This window comes from Anabrus simplex, chromosome 5 (assembly GCF_040414725.1).
Source record: "Anabrus simplex isolate iqAnaSimp1 chromosome 5, ASM4041472v1, whole genome shotgun sequence".
Lineage (NCBI taxonomy): Eukaryota > Metazoa > Arthropoda > Insecta > Orthoptera > Tettigoniidae > Anabrus > Anabrus simplex.
In genome coordinates, this window is record NC_090269.1 from 352160188 (window position 1) to 352175999 (window position 15812).

The 15812-nt window shown below is 36.4% G+C and overlaps 1 protein-coding gene across 1 annotated transcript in view; it reads right to left on the reverse strand.

Moving 5' to 3' along the window:
- Positions 1-15812, reverse strand: part of LOC136874533 (receptor-type tyrosine-protein phosphatase kappa) — a 251010-nt gene that overhangs the window by 95127 nt on the left and 140071 nt on the right. Inside the window, exons 15-17 of the mRNA XM_068227831.1 lie at positions 12485-12561; positions 7679-7813; positions 3379-3647 (exon numbers count right to left, since the gene is read on the reverse strand). Of these exons, the coding sequence (XP_068083932.1) occupies positions 3379-3647; positions 7679-7813; positions 12485-12561 (481 nt within the window). The remainder of the gene's footprint in view (positions 1-3378; positions 3648-7678; positions 7814-12484; positions 12562-15812) is intronic.

Here is a 15812-nt window from a genome sequence, read left to right on the forward strand (position 1 = left end):
AAAGGGAAGGTGTAACAGCCATAGTATCCAAAAGAAAAAGGGAAGGTGTAACAGATAGTATCCAAAAGTTTCAATAGATTTACTGAGAACTGTCAGCAGTATTACTCTCCAGGCTCTACTATGTGTGTTGATGAGATGTTGTGCCTTTCGGCAGCTGATGTAAATTTTGCATGTTCATGCCAAGGGAACTTGCCAAGTACGGTTTAAAAGTTATGTGTATGACAGATGCCAGGACCCAGTATTTGTATAATGCCTACATTTATTCAGGGAAAGGCAATGACAGACAAAGACGCCTTGCAGAAGAAAAGAAGTTGAGCATTCCCACTCAATCAGTATTGAAGCTTGCTTGCCAAACCAGTTCAGAAGACACGCCGAAATATCACAGTGGATAACTGGTTCAGCTCGATTGAACTTGTGAAGGAGAATCTGACAAAAGAGCTTACATATGTAGCGACAATGAAAAAATAAAAATAAAAAAGAGATCCCAACTCAGTTTCAGCCTAACAAGACGTGTGTAGAGAAGTATTTTCCTTATGGTTTTACAAGGTTTTACAGAAAACATTACATTACATTCCTACGCACCAAAGAAGTCAAAATCAGTGATTTTGGTATCTTTCATGCATCATTCAATGGCAGATGATCCTGACACTGGAAAGCCTGAGATTATTATTATTATTATTATTATCATATGGCATTTACAAGCATAATCTGTAAAAATATACAATTAACATACACATTAAAATATAGAGGTAATTAAACTAGAATGTCCAGCTTCGACAACCAGTCCACTGCACTTGGTGTCAATTCATGCAGAGTCCGTAAACCGTCCTTAAATGCTGACAGTGGACAGCTCTCAACAACATGAAGCAATGTCTGCTTCTCAGCACCACACTCACACGCAGCACTTTCACAATATCCCCACTTTTTCATCATATATCGGCACCTGCCGAGGCCTGTTCTGAAACGGTTGAGTTTTGACCACTCATGTCGAGGAAGATCGAAACCTGGCACTTTCTTCGTTGGGTCTTTAATCAGAAAGGCGTTAGTGGGTGGACATTGTTCCCATCGCTGTCTCCATTCTGCTGTTACACTGAATTTTTCATAGGAGTGTAGATCAGTCCAGAGTGGATTCCTGGATTTTAACCTCATCACAGGTGGATCTCGTAAGGCATTGAACAAAAGTGAGTTCCTGTGTGCAAAGGTCTTCTTGAGCAACTGTACTTTTGCTGCTTTTCTCCTCAGATCTGGAGGAGCAATGTTTGCTAAAACAGGCAGCCAGGAGTCGACCTCCCTGTACCAGTAACAACTCTCATGGTTTCATTGAGCTGTACGTCAATCTTTCTACAATATGATGAAGGGGTTGTCGATGGGCTGGATCAGAAGAGAGCAAACTACTCATCTAATCGAAGAACTCGTAGATGGCCATTAGCAATATTTGTTTAATATTCTTGACGTGGGTTGTGTTATCAATATGTTCATTCTTCATCAAGCCTACCCTGATTTTGAGACGATGGCCAGGCTTGATTTTATTAAGGCACTGGTAAAGTCACTGGTCCATCCACAAATGTGTCAGAGGCTTACTGAGTTAATCTTCCACGTGAACTGACATTCTGCATTAGGAGGATTCTTCAGACTGATGACGAACAACCTGAACTGCCTGAATTCTTTGAGGTTCGTAAAACATGCTACTTTTGTGATCCTAAACTGAAAAGAAGAATGAAGTACCCATGCCAGAAATGCGGGAAACCGATCTGCTTGGAGTGCGCCAAAGAAATCTGCTGAGAGTGCTTTACGGATAAATGACAGAACTTATGTGGGTGTGTGAAACATTTTTGAACTCTAACATGCTTTGCTACATATTTTGAAAATCATAGCTACATTGGGACACATAAAATGTTTTGAGTTATAATTATACTGCTATATACATGTAAAAATAAGGTAACATATCCTGTGATAAGGACAATTGTGCTTTCTAACAAACATGGATTTTGGACCTCAAAAGGAAACTAAATTAATGTTTTGAGTTTTCCAGTAATTTTATGTTTTATTTATTTCTATGGCCTTTGTATAACACTGACATAGCAGCAAAATTATCTTAATAGTGATCATTTCTAGATTTTTGAGAAAACAAAAGCATCCATATTTTTGGAGCATCATTCTAATATTTTAGTATTTTCTCCTGGATTTGTAATTTTTTATTCTACCTTTAACACTGAAATGTTTGGAAACATATATTTAAATGAAATAAGTTGAATAAATAATAAAAAATTAAGAAAATATTGTTTAGCTTAAAAGTAAATGTCTGGAGTCTGAAAGACATATGAGACCAGTTACGTTACAAAAAGAGATGATACCAGCTGAGGGATAATTAACTTTTTAAACTGAAACTTTCCATTTTATCATCTCCCAGTTGGACCATGAAGTCTAACTTCAAGATAAAAATAGTGCATCATATACTGGTCATACGGCACCACGTCGGCCTCTCATCGCTCGGTTCCATGGTTCAAATCCCGGTCGCTCCATGTGAGATTTGTGTTGGACAAAGCAGAGGCGGGACAGGTTTTTCTCCGGGTACTCTGGTTTTCCCTGTCATCTTTCATTACAGCAACACTCTCCAATATCATTTCATTTGTCAGTAATTAATCATTGCCCCAGAGGAGTGCGACAGGCTTTGGCAGCCGGCACAATTCCTATCCTCGCTGCAAGATGGAGGCTTCATTCATTTCATCCCTGACCCAGTCACTGACTGGAAAAGAGGTTGTAGGTTTTTCATACTGGTCATTCATAAACATAGTTTTAATAGATTTTAATTATCGCCATGTTTTAAACAATCTTTTCTACTGAAGATGGTCCAAATTAGGGCTCAAACATGTACAGATATTAACTGTGTCAAAGACACTTCTACTGTATTGAATAGGAGGAAAACTTTATAATAAATTGTTATACAATGGCCTATCTCTACACTCTCTTCCCATTCCCCGCACAACCTTCAGGTAAGCAGTCACGTTCAACCAATCTAACAAGTTGAAGTGTTATTTGCATGTAGTTTAAAAGAGCTATTTTGCGCTATTTTTCAGGACCTTTCAGTTTCAACTGGCAGCTAATTCTTTTGGGTATGGCCTTCTTACGGTACATCGCTTTTATCACTGGAATTTCAAGATAGGTTTTGGCATAAAATGTTTGATACTTCCCTTGTTAGCTGTTCATAGAGCTTTAGACATTGGAGGTAATTGCAGGGATACTCAAATTACAAGAAGAAATATAACTGCCTGGGCACAGCAGACTTGCATCATTGTCCAAGGTGAATGGGTTATAAAACCTCTCTTATTTGTATGGATGGAGCAACAGTTGAGAATAAAAGCAACGGTAATAGTTTACCTGCAGTGTACCAAGATAGGTCCTGGTCCTTTTTCAATGGTGAGCATCTTCTTGAGATATCTTGCCAATGATAATGGATATAATGGTACTCCATGATCTGGCCAGGAGGTGAAGTGCAGATGATCTATCAGCCTGTTTTCTCCTTTGAAGGTAACCTGCAGTCTGGAGATTGTATAGTCAGGAAACACATCTGTTGAGATTGTGTTGATTGTGAAGGCACCATAAGTCATTCCATTCTCCAGATCTGGCCAGTATTTCTCACACTTTCTCTGTACAAACAAACATCACATGAAATATATTATCACTTGTACAACAACAGACCAAACAATTCCTTCCTTTGGCTAGCAATTTAATGTCTTACTAAAACTGATATGTTTACTGCAGTGCTGAGATGTGGGAGGGTAGGACTGGGGAATCCCTACCATACAAACTTGAAAATGCAAATAAATCAGATGTATTACCAGAACTCCAAACCTTTGTGCAAAACTCTATGCAGTTAACTCCAGTAACAGAACTGGAAGTTTTTAAAATTATACAATCTTTGAAGAACAAAACTTCCACAGGTGTAGATGAAGTTTCCACAAAACTCATTAAAAAATGTGCTCCCTATCTGGTACAGCCTTTAACTTATCTCATCAATGAATCATTTTCTAGTGGTCAGTTTCCTAATCTCCTAAAAATAGCTAAAGTTATCCCAGTCTTTAAAAGTGGAAACTTACACGATTTACATAACTACAGACCAATATCAATACTTACTGTTATTTCAAAAATATTTGAATGTGCTATGAAAGATCGGCTTACTAAATTTTTAATCAAATATAACTTGTTAAATAATGCACAACATGGGTTCAGAGCTGGCAGAAGTACTTTGTCTGCTTTATCAAATTGGTCGTAAATGCTCTTGACAATGGTGAAACTGTGATAGGACTATTTCTTGACCTTTCAAAGGCATTTGATACTGTTGATCATGAAATATTGTTGCACAAATTATATCAGATTGGAGTTAGAGGAATTGTTAATGACTGGTTTAGATCATACCTGAATAAACGATCCCAGTTTGTTGAAATTACACATTGTAACAGTAAAGGGCATAATGAAACATATCACTCTCAGGTAAAAAGCATAGACTTAGGTATTCCGCAGGGTAGTATTTTGGGGCCTGTTCTTTTCTTGATCTATGTGAATGATCTTCCTCACAATAATCAAGTAGAAACAGCAGTTCTGTATGCTGATGATACAAACATAATTATTAATAATCCTGACCCTACGTCTATAGAAACTACAGGAAATACAGTCCTGTCTAGGTTAGAATCATGGTTCAGGAAAAACAAATTAACATTGAACTTTAAAAAGACCCAATACATGGAATTCAAGACATCTAACTACCATGACAAAACTGCAAAAAAACACAACCTTATATTAAATGCAAATGCAATTGAAAATACGTTGACCACAAAATTTTTAGGTGTCCATATAGATGAAAAATTAAAATGGGATTGTCATATTAAAAAAATTGGGAAGTCTCTGAGTTCTGTTTGTTTTGCCTTAAGGATTTTGTCTAATAGTTGTAGTGAAGAATATGTTAGAATGGCATATTTTGGATATTTCCATTCAGTCATTACTTATGCTATTGGTCTCTGGGGCTGTTACAAATCAAATCTTGATGTTATTTTTCGAATACAGAAACGAGCTATCAGAATTATATTGAGACGTAACAGGTTAGATCATTGCAGACCATTATTTAAGAGACTAAGGATACTCCCAGTACCAAGTATATACATCATGCAATGCATTCTACACGTGAAAAAAAAAATATTGATCACTTCAGAAAGAATTTTGACAATCACAATTACCAGACACGAACAAGAAATAATATTTTTATCGAACACAAGAGTAAAACCATTGCCTTGAGACATGTAGACTCTGTTGGAACCAGATTGTATAATAAGCTTCCAAATACGATTAAAGATATTAGTCCCGTCAGTTCATTTACCACAGCTTTAAAAAATCTCCTGCTGAGTAGCCGCTTCTACAGTACAGAAAAATACATGATGAAGTGCTGGTAATGATGCTACTACTTATTCACTTGTAATCTCGTATATAACCTTAAAAATATGTTAATGTCACATTGACTATGTTCACATTATTAACACCACACCAATATATTTTTATTTTGTCCTGTAAATATTGGTTATTAATATTATTTAAAAAAATTAAGATGTGCTGTCCTAACATTGAGGTATGTGGTGTTTCTGTTCTTCTTTTTCAAAATGTTCATTGTTGTGCATATATTATTGTTAGTATTAGGAAATCACTTGACAACTCCTATACTGTTGGCATATTTCAAAATATGTAATTGTACAGTCTATGGAAGCTAAATAAATGAATGAATGAATGAATGAATGAATGAATGAATAGGGTCTGTGTTGCAGTGATGTTGTGTTAATGTAACCGTCTTTACCATCAAAGAGTTCAATATAATTCCATAGATTTTTTGAGTATTTCGAGACTATTACACCACCTGCTCAAGCTACCTTTGACTGCCACTGCTCTTCATAATCCTATTCAATTATCTTTCTTCACTTCTATGTCTTGTGTTTATACTGGTGTTTTCACAAACCAGAATAACAGACATGAAGTCCTTTTGGGTTTACATTTCCTAACAGTTTGTCTCTCTTCATACAGCATGAATAAAGTTAATTTTACCTGACAAGCTTACCTCTTCTTCCAGGATATTAGGCTCTGTCAATGTTTCAACTTCTGTTCAGTAGCCCTTGTCAAGACAAAGTGTGCTGGAGTGGGTAGTCACCTAGTCTTTATTAGCATCATAAAGGCTAGATGGTGCATCAGTATTGACATACCTCTCTCTCAGACCAGCGTTTTCAGAGCTTTTATTTTAGATTCACAACTTTTGACCATAGTTTAATGTTAACACTGATAAAATACTTTCCATTGTCATCATTGTCTCCATTATGAGTGGAGTGGCCGCACATGTTAATGCGATACGGCTAGGCAGCCAAGCTCTGCATTCGATAGATGAGTGGGTTCAAATCCCACCATCGGTTGTCATGACAATATTTTTCTGTAGTTGCATATATTTATTCCAGGAAAATGCTGGGACAGTTCCCATACATGGGCTGTAGACAATTCTTTCCATCTCCTCATTCAATTTCATCCACAGTCATTCATTTCATCTTCATTAGTTCCTTAACTGAGGAACTCTGTATGGGGTAGACATCTTTATTTCCATTGTCTTACTTTCTTCTTCAGGAGACAGAGAACTCAAAAAGTGTTTAGAAATAATTTTATGAACATTATCAGTAGACGTACTCAAAATATTTTGTTAAATTATTTATTTTTTCTGGCTTCTTGGCTGATCAAGGCCTTTGGTTCAGAGGGTTCTGGTTTCAATTCCAGGGTAGGTCAGTGATTTCAGACATGCCAGTTAATTTTAAATTTATTGCTATACACCTTCATATACACACAATACACCACACTATCAACCACTATAGAAACAAGCAATACTGAATACTTACCTCCACACAAGGTTGGTCTCGGAAAGCATAGCTGGCTGCAAGAGAGGGCCAAGTCCACATGTGCAATCATTTTGTACACATGACCCCAAAAGAGTGTGGAAGAAGAAAAAGAAGAAGAAGAAGAAGAAGAAGAAGAAGAAGAAGAAGAAGAAGAAGAAGAAGAAGAAGAAGAAGAAGAAGAAGAAGAAGAAGAAACATTATTTGTCTGTATATAAACTAGGAACTGAAATGGAGATAACGGTGATAATATTTCTTTACCAAGTGTTGCATTTTGTTGTATTATAACACACTTGTCTTGTGCTTGTAACTTTATTTTCAGATACATGGAACTAATTGTCCAGCAGATGCAGCAGATGCTGGAATTTTGTCCTGTAGGAGTTTCTTCATGTGTTTTTAAATCTACAGACATGAGGTTAGCATAGTACTTGAGCACATTCAAATACTGATACAACCAGATTGAGTGAGGATCAAGTCTGCTAACTTGAAATCAGAAGGGATGCTACCATCTGAGTCGCTCAGCAAGGCAATCTCTAATGAGATGAGGAAATTTCTTTTAAATGTTTCAGACTAACTATCTAGTAAGATTCTGAAGAAAGTGAGGGAAAATTTGAAAGAAAATCTAGTCAACCTGCATTGTAGCAGGCACCATTGTATACTAGCTTTCAAATAAGTTTGTCAACATCTTGGCACAAAAGATATGTGATTACTTTAATCAGAGAACTGAAATGTTGAATAATACAGGAGAAGTACAAATAATTACTTACCTTGCCACTTTCTACTATGTTTGTCAGCATGGCAATAATTTTCACTTCTTCTTGCCATATCATCTGCCAGAAGTCTGCAATTGTATTTGCCTTTGGACCTTGTGCTGCAATGTAAAACTTTTGATACCTGTAACCCTGATTGAAAAATAAAGAATTAATGATGACTATAGGGTGGATGATGACGACCTTAAAAGTACCTGAAAATGATCATTAATATGCCCTGAAATTTATAGAAAAATGCTATAAAATAAGTAAAAAATGACTTTAAAATATTTGACAAAACTGAATTCTGGTGACTGTTTAACAGTGGTTTTACAAGAAATATATCGCTGTTCCATTTACTGCACAGTGCTTGTTTCTACAGAGATGATATGGACATAATGATTTGCTGGATGTAGTTTGCCCCCAAAGAACCTGGAACACTTGTTGTTCTTCACTGTGAAGTTGTAAAGCTTTTACATGTTTTTCTTGTTTAACGTACTCTTGTCCAGCAAACTTCCTTTCAGCACTCTCTTTAACACTGCACAATTTACAAAATAAAATATGTCCATCTTTTGAAAAGATTTCTTTTCCAAATTCATTCACTAGCTCAATTAAAAATGCTCTTTGTGGTGGTTTCAATTTTGGCATTTTTCTTGCACAGAACTACTTGGGAGGATAATTCTGTACCGGTATTGAAGTGGAAATTTATCTAACTGTTGTTTCCAATCCCTTGTCATTTCCAATTGTTCTTCTCCTTCAGGTATGTAGGGGTGAGTGACCGGCTTTAGGGGCGGCTGCGAAGGCTGGTGCATTTTTTGCAGTTGAGACACATTAGGAAATACTTTCTTCAAATTATCAGAGTTCTGTATTGTGTTCCAGCACATATCTTGGAAACACAAGACTCACAAGTATAAATTCTTTGCCGGACTGAGTGACTCAGACGGCTGAGGTGCTGGCCTTCTGACCCCAACGTGGCAGGTTCGATCCTGGCTCAGTCCGGTGGTATTTAAAGGTGCTCGAATATGTCAGCCTCGTGTTGGTAGATTTACTGGCACGTAAAAAAACTCCTGCTGGACTAAATTCCGGCACCTCGGCGACTCCGAAAACTAAAAAAGTAGTTAGTGGGACGTAAAGCAAATAACATTATTATTATTATAAATTCTTTCCTATCAGTCACCAACAACTGTTAGTCAGTTTGCTTGGTCATGAAAGATATTTAGCATACTTAACCATATGTAAGAAAAATGTATAATTTTTTTTGTTGTCCTTTGTGGACTTTTATCAATCTGGCAATAAATGATAATGAAAATCCACAGCCTGTTTCCAGTCATTTGACCAGGTGAGGAATGGAATGAATGAAGCCCCAAACTAGCAGCGAGGATCGGAATTGTGCCGGCTGCTGAAGCCTGTCGCACTCCTCTGGGGCAATGATTAATGACTGACAAATGAAATGATACTGGAGAGTGTTGCTTGAATGAAAGATGGCAGAGAAAACCAGAGTACCAGGAGAAAAACCTATCTCGCCTCTGCTTTGTCCAGCACAAATCTCACATGAACTGACCGGGGTTTGAACCACAGAATCCAGAGGTGAGAGGCCGGCGTGCTGCTGCCTGAGCTATGGAGGCTCTCTGGCAATAAATACTTGCATAAATTAAAAGTATTTAAAAAAGATCAGAAAATTCTTGAAAACCTTCTTGAAAGTTGAAATAATGACTGATCATCCCAAACTGTCAAAAAATGCAAGAGAATGCAAAATAAAAATGTGTTATTATCGTTTGTTACACCGCATAATGAATTTCTATACTACTGAACAACATCCTAATGCAAAGGGAAAAAAGATAGTGTTTAAACAACATCTGCCTTAAATAATGACAAATAAGTTTAGCAGTAATAATGTCTCTACATATCTCTAGACTGCTATGTTAGTATTAGGGACCACCACTCACAGCAAATCGTCTAATTTTCATTAACGAAAATTACAAATGTAGGGTACTGCAACTTAGGAATCAATCCTGCTGAGGAATTTCAGGTCAACTTATTGTAAGTTAAGTCTTACTTTGAATATTTAGCTTTCATAATAACATTGTACGTGAAACAGACTTTCAGCTTACTAAGTTGTGTCGAGCACATTTATAGTACAGGCCAAAGAGATTTTAAGTAAAGATTAGTGATTAGCACACATTTGCAGAAGAGCTAGTCTTAGAGTACCACAATGTCTGTTTTACACTCGCCTGTATCCGTTCAAAGGTCCTTAACGTGAGCGTGTTTCCCCTGAGCAGAGAGCGCTTGAGACTGTGCTGATGAGCGAACTATGTTTGCGAGAAGGACACTTGCAGGAAACAACAGGCAATCATTTTAATTTTTATTAGGCAGTGATAAAATAATGCCATAACATTTATGTTTGCACTGATTTGCCTTTTTTTATTTCTTATATTTTATACTCAATGCCACCTTTGTATTACAAACACTGAATCAATGAAAATTAAATAGGTAATTTTGATCTTGAAAACAACATTAAATATAACTATAATTTTAAATAATATGGTCTATCGTCTTGTTCATGTAGTTAAGAATGATGCATTTTTCTCTTTCATCTGTATTTTTCCTTTGTTTATTTAATAATTTATCTACTGCGTTTTATCTACTGGTTGTTTTCTTTCATGATTTGTTTTACTGTTAGTATTTCATCATTGAAATCTGTTGTGTTCAGTGGTATGGAAATTGCTGTATGTATCATTGTATTGCTAATTTTTGTGTGTATGGGTGGTTGGATTCACTGTTTATTGTGCGTGAAGTTTGAGTGAGTTTTCTGTATATTTTGCATGACAGATTGTAATTATTCCTACTGATTGTGATGTCTAAAAAAGTTGATTTTCTTGTTAGTTTCTGGTTCCATTGTGAATTTGATTGACTCATACGGAATTCAGTGTGTTTAATAACTGTTGTGCATTTGTGATATTATTACAGTGAAACCTTGTTAGGGCATTCCTCATTAACATATTTTATTGCGTCATGAATTTTTGCTATTACCACTTGGTACGATTACATTTTTCCCAGCCCTGAAAATGTTCTTTGTCATCCCTAGTGGAAGGAATGTGATATACAATTGAGTAAGTGTCCTCACCGCAGGTGGCAGATCTGGGAAAGTTGCGGGATAACACAACTTCAATTCCTGAACGTCAAGGGTAAGTTGCACCTTTCATAATAATAATAATAATAATAATAATAATAATAATAATAATAATAATAATAATAATAATAATAATAATAATAATAATGTTATTTAGCTTTACGTCCCACTGACTACTTTTACAGTTTTTGAAGACGCTGAGGTGGTGGAATTTAGTCCTGCAGGAGCTCTTTTATGTGCCAATAAATCTACCGACATGAGGCTGAGGTATTTGAGCACCTTCAGATACCACCAGACTAAGCCAGGATCGAACCTGCCAAGTTGAGGTAAGAAGGCCAGCGCCGTAACCATCTGAACCACTCAGCCCAGCTAGCTGCACCTTTGGGGAGCAAGCTGTTAGCCTGAGAAATGTTCAGTTTTGCTTGCAGTTAGCAGTGAGATTGCTGAATTACCCAATGTACCCATTTGTGCTTATATTTCACTTTCCACTCAGAAGTTAGAAATTTATTTTGCGTTCAATGGTACAGTGAAGGGTAGTGAATATTTGATATGTGATGGTCTACATCTGAATTATGAACATAATCATGTAAAGTTGACTAGCGTGATGCATATTTGTCGTGTGATAGCCTAGTTATGGATATGGTAAAAGTTGTAAAATTCCTTACTAATGAAGACAACATGAAAATCGTTCAAAAGGTGGACTGGCATCCACAACTCTAGCGCACAAAGGTGGCGCGAATATTGAAACTTACACCTTCGAGTTTAGACTCGTTCACTCAAGTTGGTTGAAGTTTTGTCAGATTCAAATGGTGGCCAAAGTCATTCTCTGGCAGTCACACATGGCCAAGTGTAACCTCCAATTCATTGTCTAAGAGTGTGACCAGAAAATGTTTTAATAACCCAATGGTCCAAACATACGGCTTCTACTAAAATTTGTTTAAAAAGTGTGTGATCTTCAATAATATATTGACAATTTTATGGGTCCCAATGCAAACATTTTCATAACTATTGTCTGTTTTTTTTACCCCTTTCTATGCACTGCTGTTATTTCATAAGCCCCAGCAGAAAAGGTTTTCATATTTTTCTTTCTTGTTTCTCATACCTCTTAATACTTCCCTCTCATCTTTAGAAATGGTAGATATAGTTCTCACTGTACCTGCGGATACACAACTTAAAATGCCCTTGTGGCAGAAAAAATGGTATCTAGTTTTTCCATATCCCTGTAGGATAGTTTTTATTTGTGTATTCAGTAGTACATTTTTTCAATTAATACTTTCTTTTACCTTGTCCCCTTCAGAAATGTCTTAACGAGGTTTTGCTGTACATCATCTACATAGCTGATTTGTTAAAAAATTGTTTTAAATGTTATTTGTGAACGTGTTCGCTACTCTTTCTGATAATGGTGAACCCATGGTTAATCCTTCTTTTTGACAATAGGTATTATCATTGACATATTCTGGAATAGGGAATCTGCCATGTGGGTGACAGACCTAAAGGCAGACCAGTGGTGATAAAGATTGTTGTCAAATGCTTTCAGAAAGCTCACGGAAATGTTTGTCTGCGTAAATGTGTCTAAAGGTAGGTATACAATGGTTGTGTAAATTTTTTTGGAAAAGCAACATACGATATGCAGATTAAATATGTTCATTTTCTTAAAAAAATATAAAGTCTTACAAGTTAAGAAAGCAACTTACCACAATGAAATTTGCATTGATATAATCTGAGAATTCATCCTGATCAAGCTTCTTAAGCACAACCCTTGTAGCATCATCTGAAAGATGACATTAGTTGTTTTAACAATGAAATACTCTAAATGAAACAATTTGCTATCATAGCTTAGTTGTAAAATCAAATACGTCACAAAGGGAAACTCTTTCTGGACTAAGCAAAAAGATTCATTCTAATTAATGGAAAGGTTCATTTTGATAATTTAGAAAAATAAAATTTAAGGGAATATAGTATTTTTGATTACTTTAATAATGTGTCTATTTTTATGTGCGATAAGAGAAAATATATTTGCGATGCATATGGATCTAAAATTTATCCCATGATCTATACCAGGCAGCTCATGAGCGCCGTACTTTCTACTTACAATTGTCCTGCATGCACTAGTGATGCATGGGATGACTAATAACTTGTTTTCGAAGGAGTGCTACAACGTGCTGTATTGTGGATGCTGTGAAACAAATAGCAGTCATTTTACTGCACTTGTTCCATAACAGGGTGCATTTGTAAATAGGCCAAAGGTGCAGAAAAGAAAATTTAATAACTTACTAATACACGTAAAGACATTCAACTATAAAAGAGTTGTTTGTATGAAGCAAAAACGAATACTAACATAACGAAATAAATGTGTAACTGGATTAAAGCCACTATATATATATATTTATTTAATAAAGCCGAGCTTTCCACCAAATTGCACTGGCCTTCATCTGGGCATGTGAATTACTGCCTCCGACAGCGAGCAAAGAAATTCTTTGAAGGAACGTGGAAGTCACGACCGTACTATCCACGGCCTACCCCACAAACTGGATTCACAGATCGTCACGCTGTGCTGTGGTGTTGGGAGGGAAGTTACTGATTCACCGCCCTCTGTTGACAGTTTCTTGCGTGCGTCCTGCTATGCCGTGGTGGTGTTATGCATGTATTTCTGCAGTACAGTTCTCCATGTAATTGATAAATTGAAGCCGTCTTTACAAAGGAAATTTAATATGCTCTCCTTTGTGAAGTGAAAACCGTCAAAACAGGATGATTCTAATATCTTGTAATTGAAGCTGTCTTCCCTGTTGATAACATACGAGTAACAACTGAGATGTTAGTATGTTTTCCATGATTATATCATTTTTATAACACTAAGCTCCTTTTATACTTTGTTTCCAAACTTCTTATGTATATTCCTTGTATATTTATTAGCTATTACTCACCTGTCCCATACTAACATCTCAGTTCATTTCATTTACCACATTCACTTGTTATTCCATAATAATTTTACTGTTAAAATTAACATGTTCTTAGGATTTCGTCAAGAGTGATCTTTGCTTTGATATGGCTGATGATGACCCCTAGATGGGTCGAAACTAGTTCCATAATAGGTGGAAACCTTTACTGCGTTGTTACTCATATGTTATTCTCAGTTCAATACAGACCAACAACATGAAATTTATAACCCTTAATTCCCTGTTGATGTTATTTGGGCGCAGCTCTATCCCCATGGCTTCCCTTACAAGTCAAAGGCGACTAAAAGGGTCATGTAGCCATCAGTCCGCTCTTTTTTTTTTTTTTTTTTTTTAGGGATAGTTGTAGACCGATTCAAAATTCTTGATGTGCATGCTCCTGTGGCTAAAGAAGTATCAATTTGAAGATTTAGATGCTCCTGTCTTGTAAATGGAATATCTTTTTGTGCCCCTACACAAGGACCCCAGTCATTATTGTTCACACGATTGTGTAGTACACCATTTGCACCAGCACCGTCCCCACCTATAATATCACTATCAGTATTGCCATCGTCTTCTGCATCACTTGATACATCCGTCACACTGTCAGTGCACTCATCGTCACTAGCATTATAATCAGTGTCATCAATACTTACATCTTTCTCTCCATCAGAATCCATCAGTAATTCACAAATATCTCTTCTTGGTAAGTCGCTTACCATTTCCACCAATAATATTACCTTTGGTTATGGTTTGAATATAATTGGTCTCTGAATGTGTGCGATTGTAGCTTGGAAATGGGACGTATCAGCTGTTCAAACCTTTTTTCTGGCTTTAAAACTTCTGTTCTTGTTGCAGGTTTTTCTGTCATTGATTTATTTTCTCTATTTTATGTATATTATGCATTACTGGTTCTTCTTTACCCATTTAATTAGAAAGTAGCCATGGCAACACATTTATTACAGTACTTTTAGATTTTCATGTTCTGTTCTTTTGGCGCATGGTTTTTTGTTTAGACCCTCCTCCTCTTTTTACGTCAGCTATGACCTTTTCCTGTTCCTTTTTGTTCTGTGAGATTGTAGTAAGAAAAAGAAGAGGGGCCTTTTGTCATTGTGTGTGGGAGGAAGATTTTATTACCTTGATATGATATACGTGTTATTTAAAAAGAGAAAGAAATACTCGTGCATCGTTTTGGATCAAAGTTTGACATATCATAAGTGTGAACAAAGAGAGTCAAGTAAAAATATTGTACTGATGATAAAGATTGGTGTTGAGTGAAGAGAAAGGTACCGTTTTGAGATAAGACTTGACCAATGTGAAGAGGGTCTAAGAGTTTCACAATGTGAGTAAAAAACATTTTACATTTTGTTTCTTTTGATCAATTAGGATCATATTCTTTGTCTTGTTTTGCCCCTTGTTTAATTCTAATAAACCTTTGCATTTCCTTGTATCTCTGGTTTGATGCTATTTTACATGATAGCCTCCTACCTTGATGACTTTGGTTTTGAGAGGCACAAATCCAGCTCCTGACTGTTCTCTGTCAGTTTTGGTCAGGTCTGATATTCAGTACCATTAACATTGCATTTGGGCCTTTTGCATTTCCACTGCGTCGATTATACTGTACTATATAAGTCTACTCAAAAAACAGGGGGCGGGGGGGTGAGGTGGTGCAACAGCTAGCATCAGATGTACTGTGAATTCATCATTCCAAGTGTATTTTAAATTTCTTTTTAGCATGTGGCTACATCACTAAAAATTAATATTTACAATAATTATCTCATTATAAAATTACAAACTAATATCCAGGCCACGAATGTAGTCTAGTGATCCTTCTGTCAAAACTAGGAACTCTGCTGGATCACCAGGGATAGCTCTTAAAGGACATTCTTGGACTATATGGTGAACAGTCTGCTTTTCAGTACCACAGTCACAACTTGGAGAAGCTATTTTCTTCCACTTGGGCAGGAAATCTGTACACCTACCAGTGTTGGTTCTTATTTGGTTAAGAACTGACCAGATCTTGTCAAACCATTGTCAACTAACATACTTGCAGTTTCCAGGGGTGGGTGACAAGAGTGAAGCCTTCCTT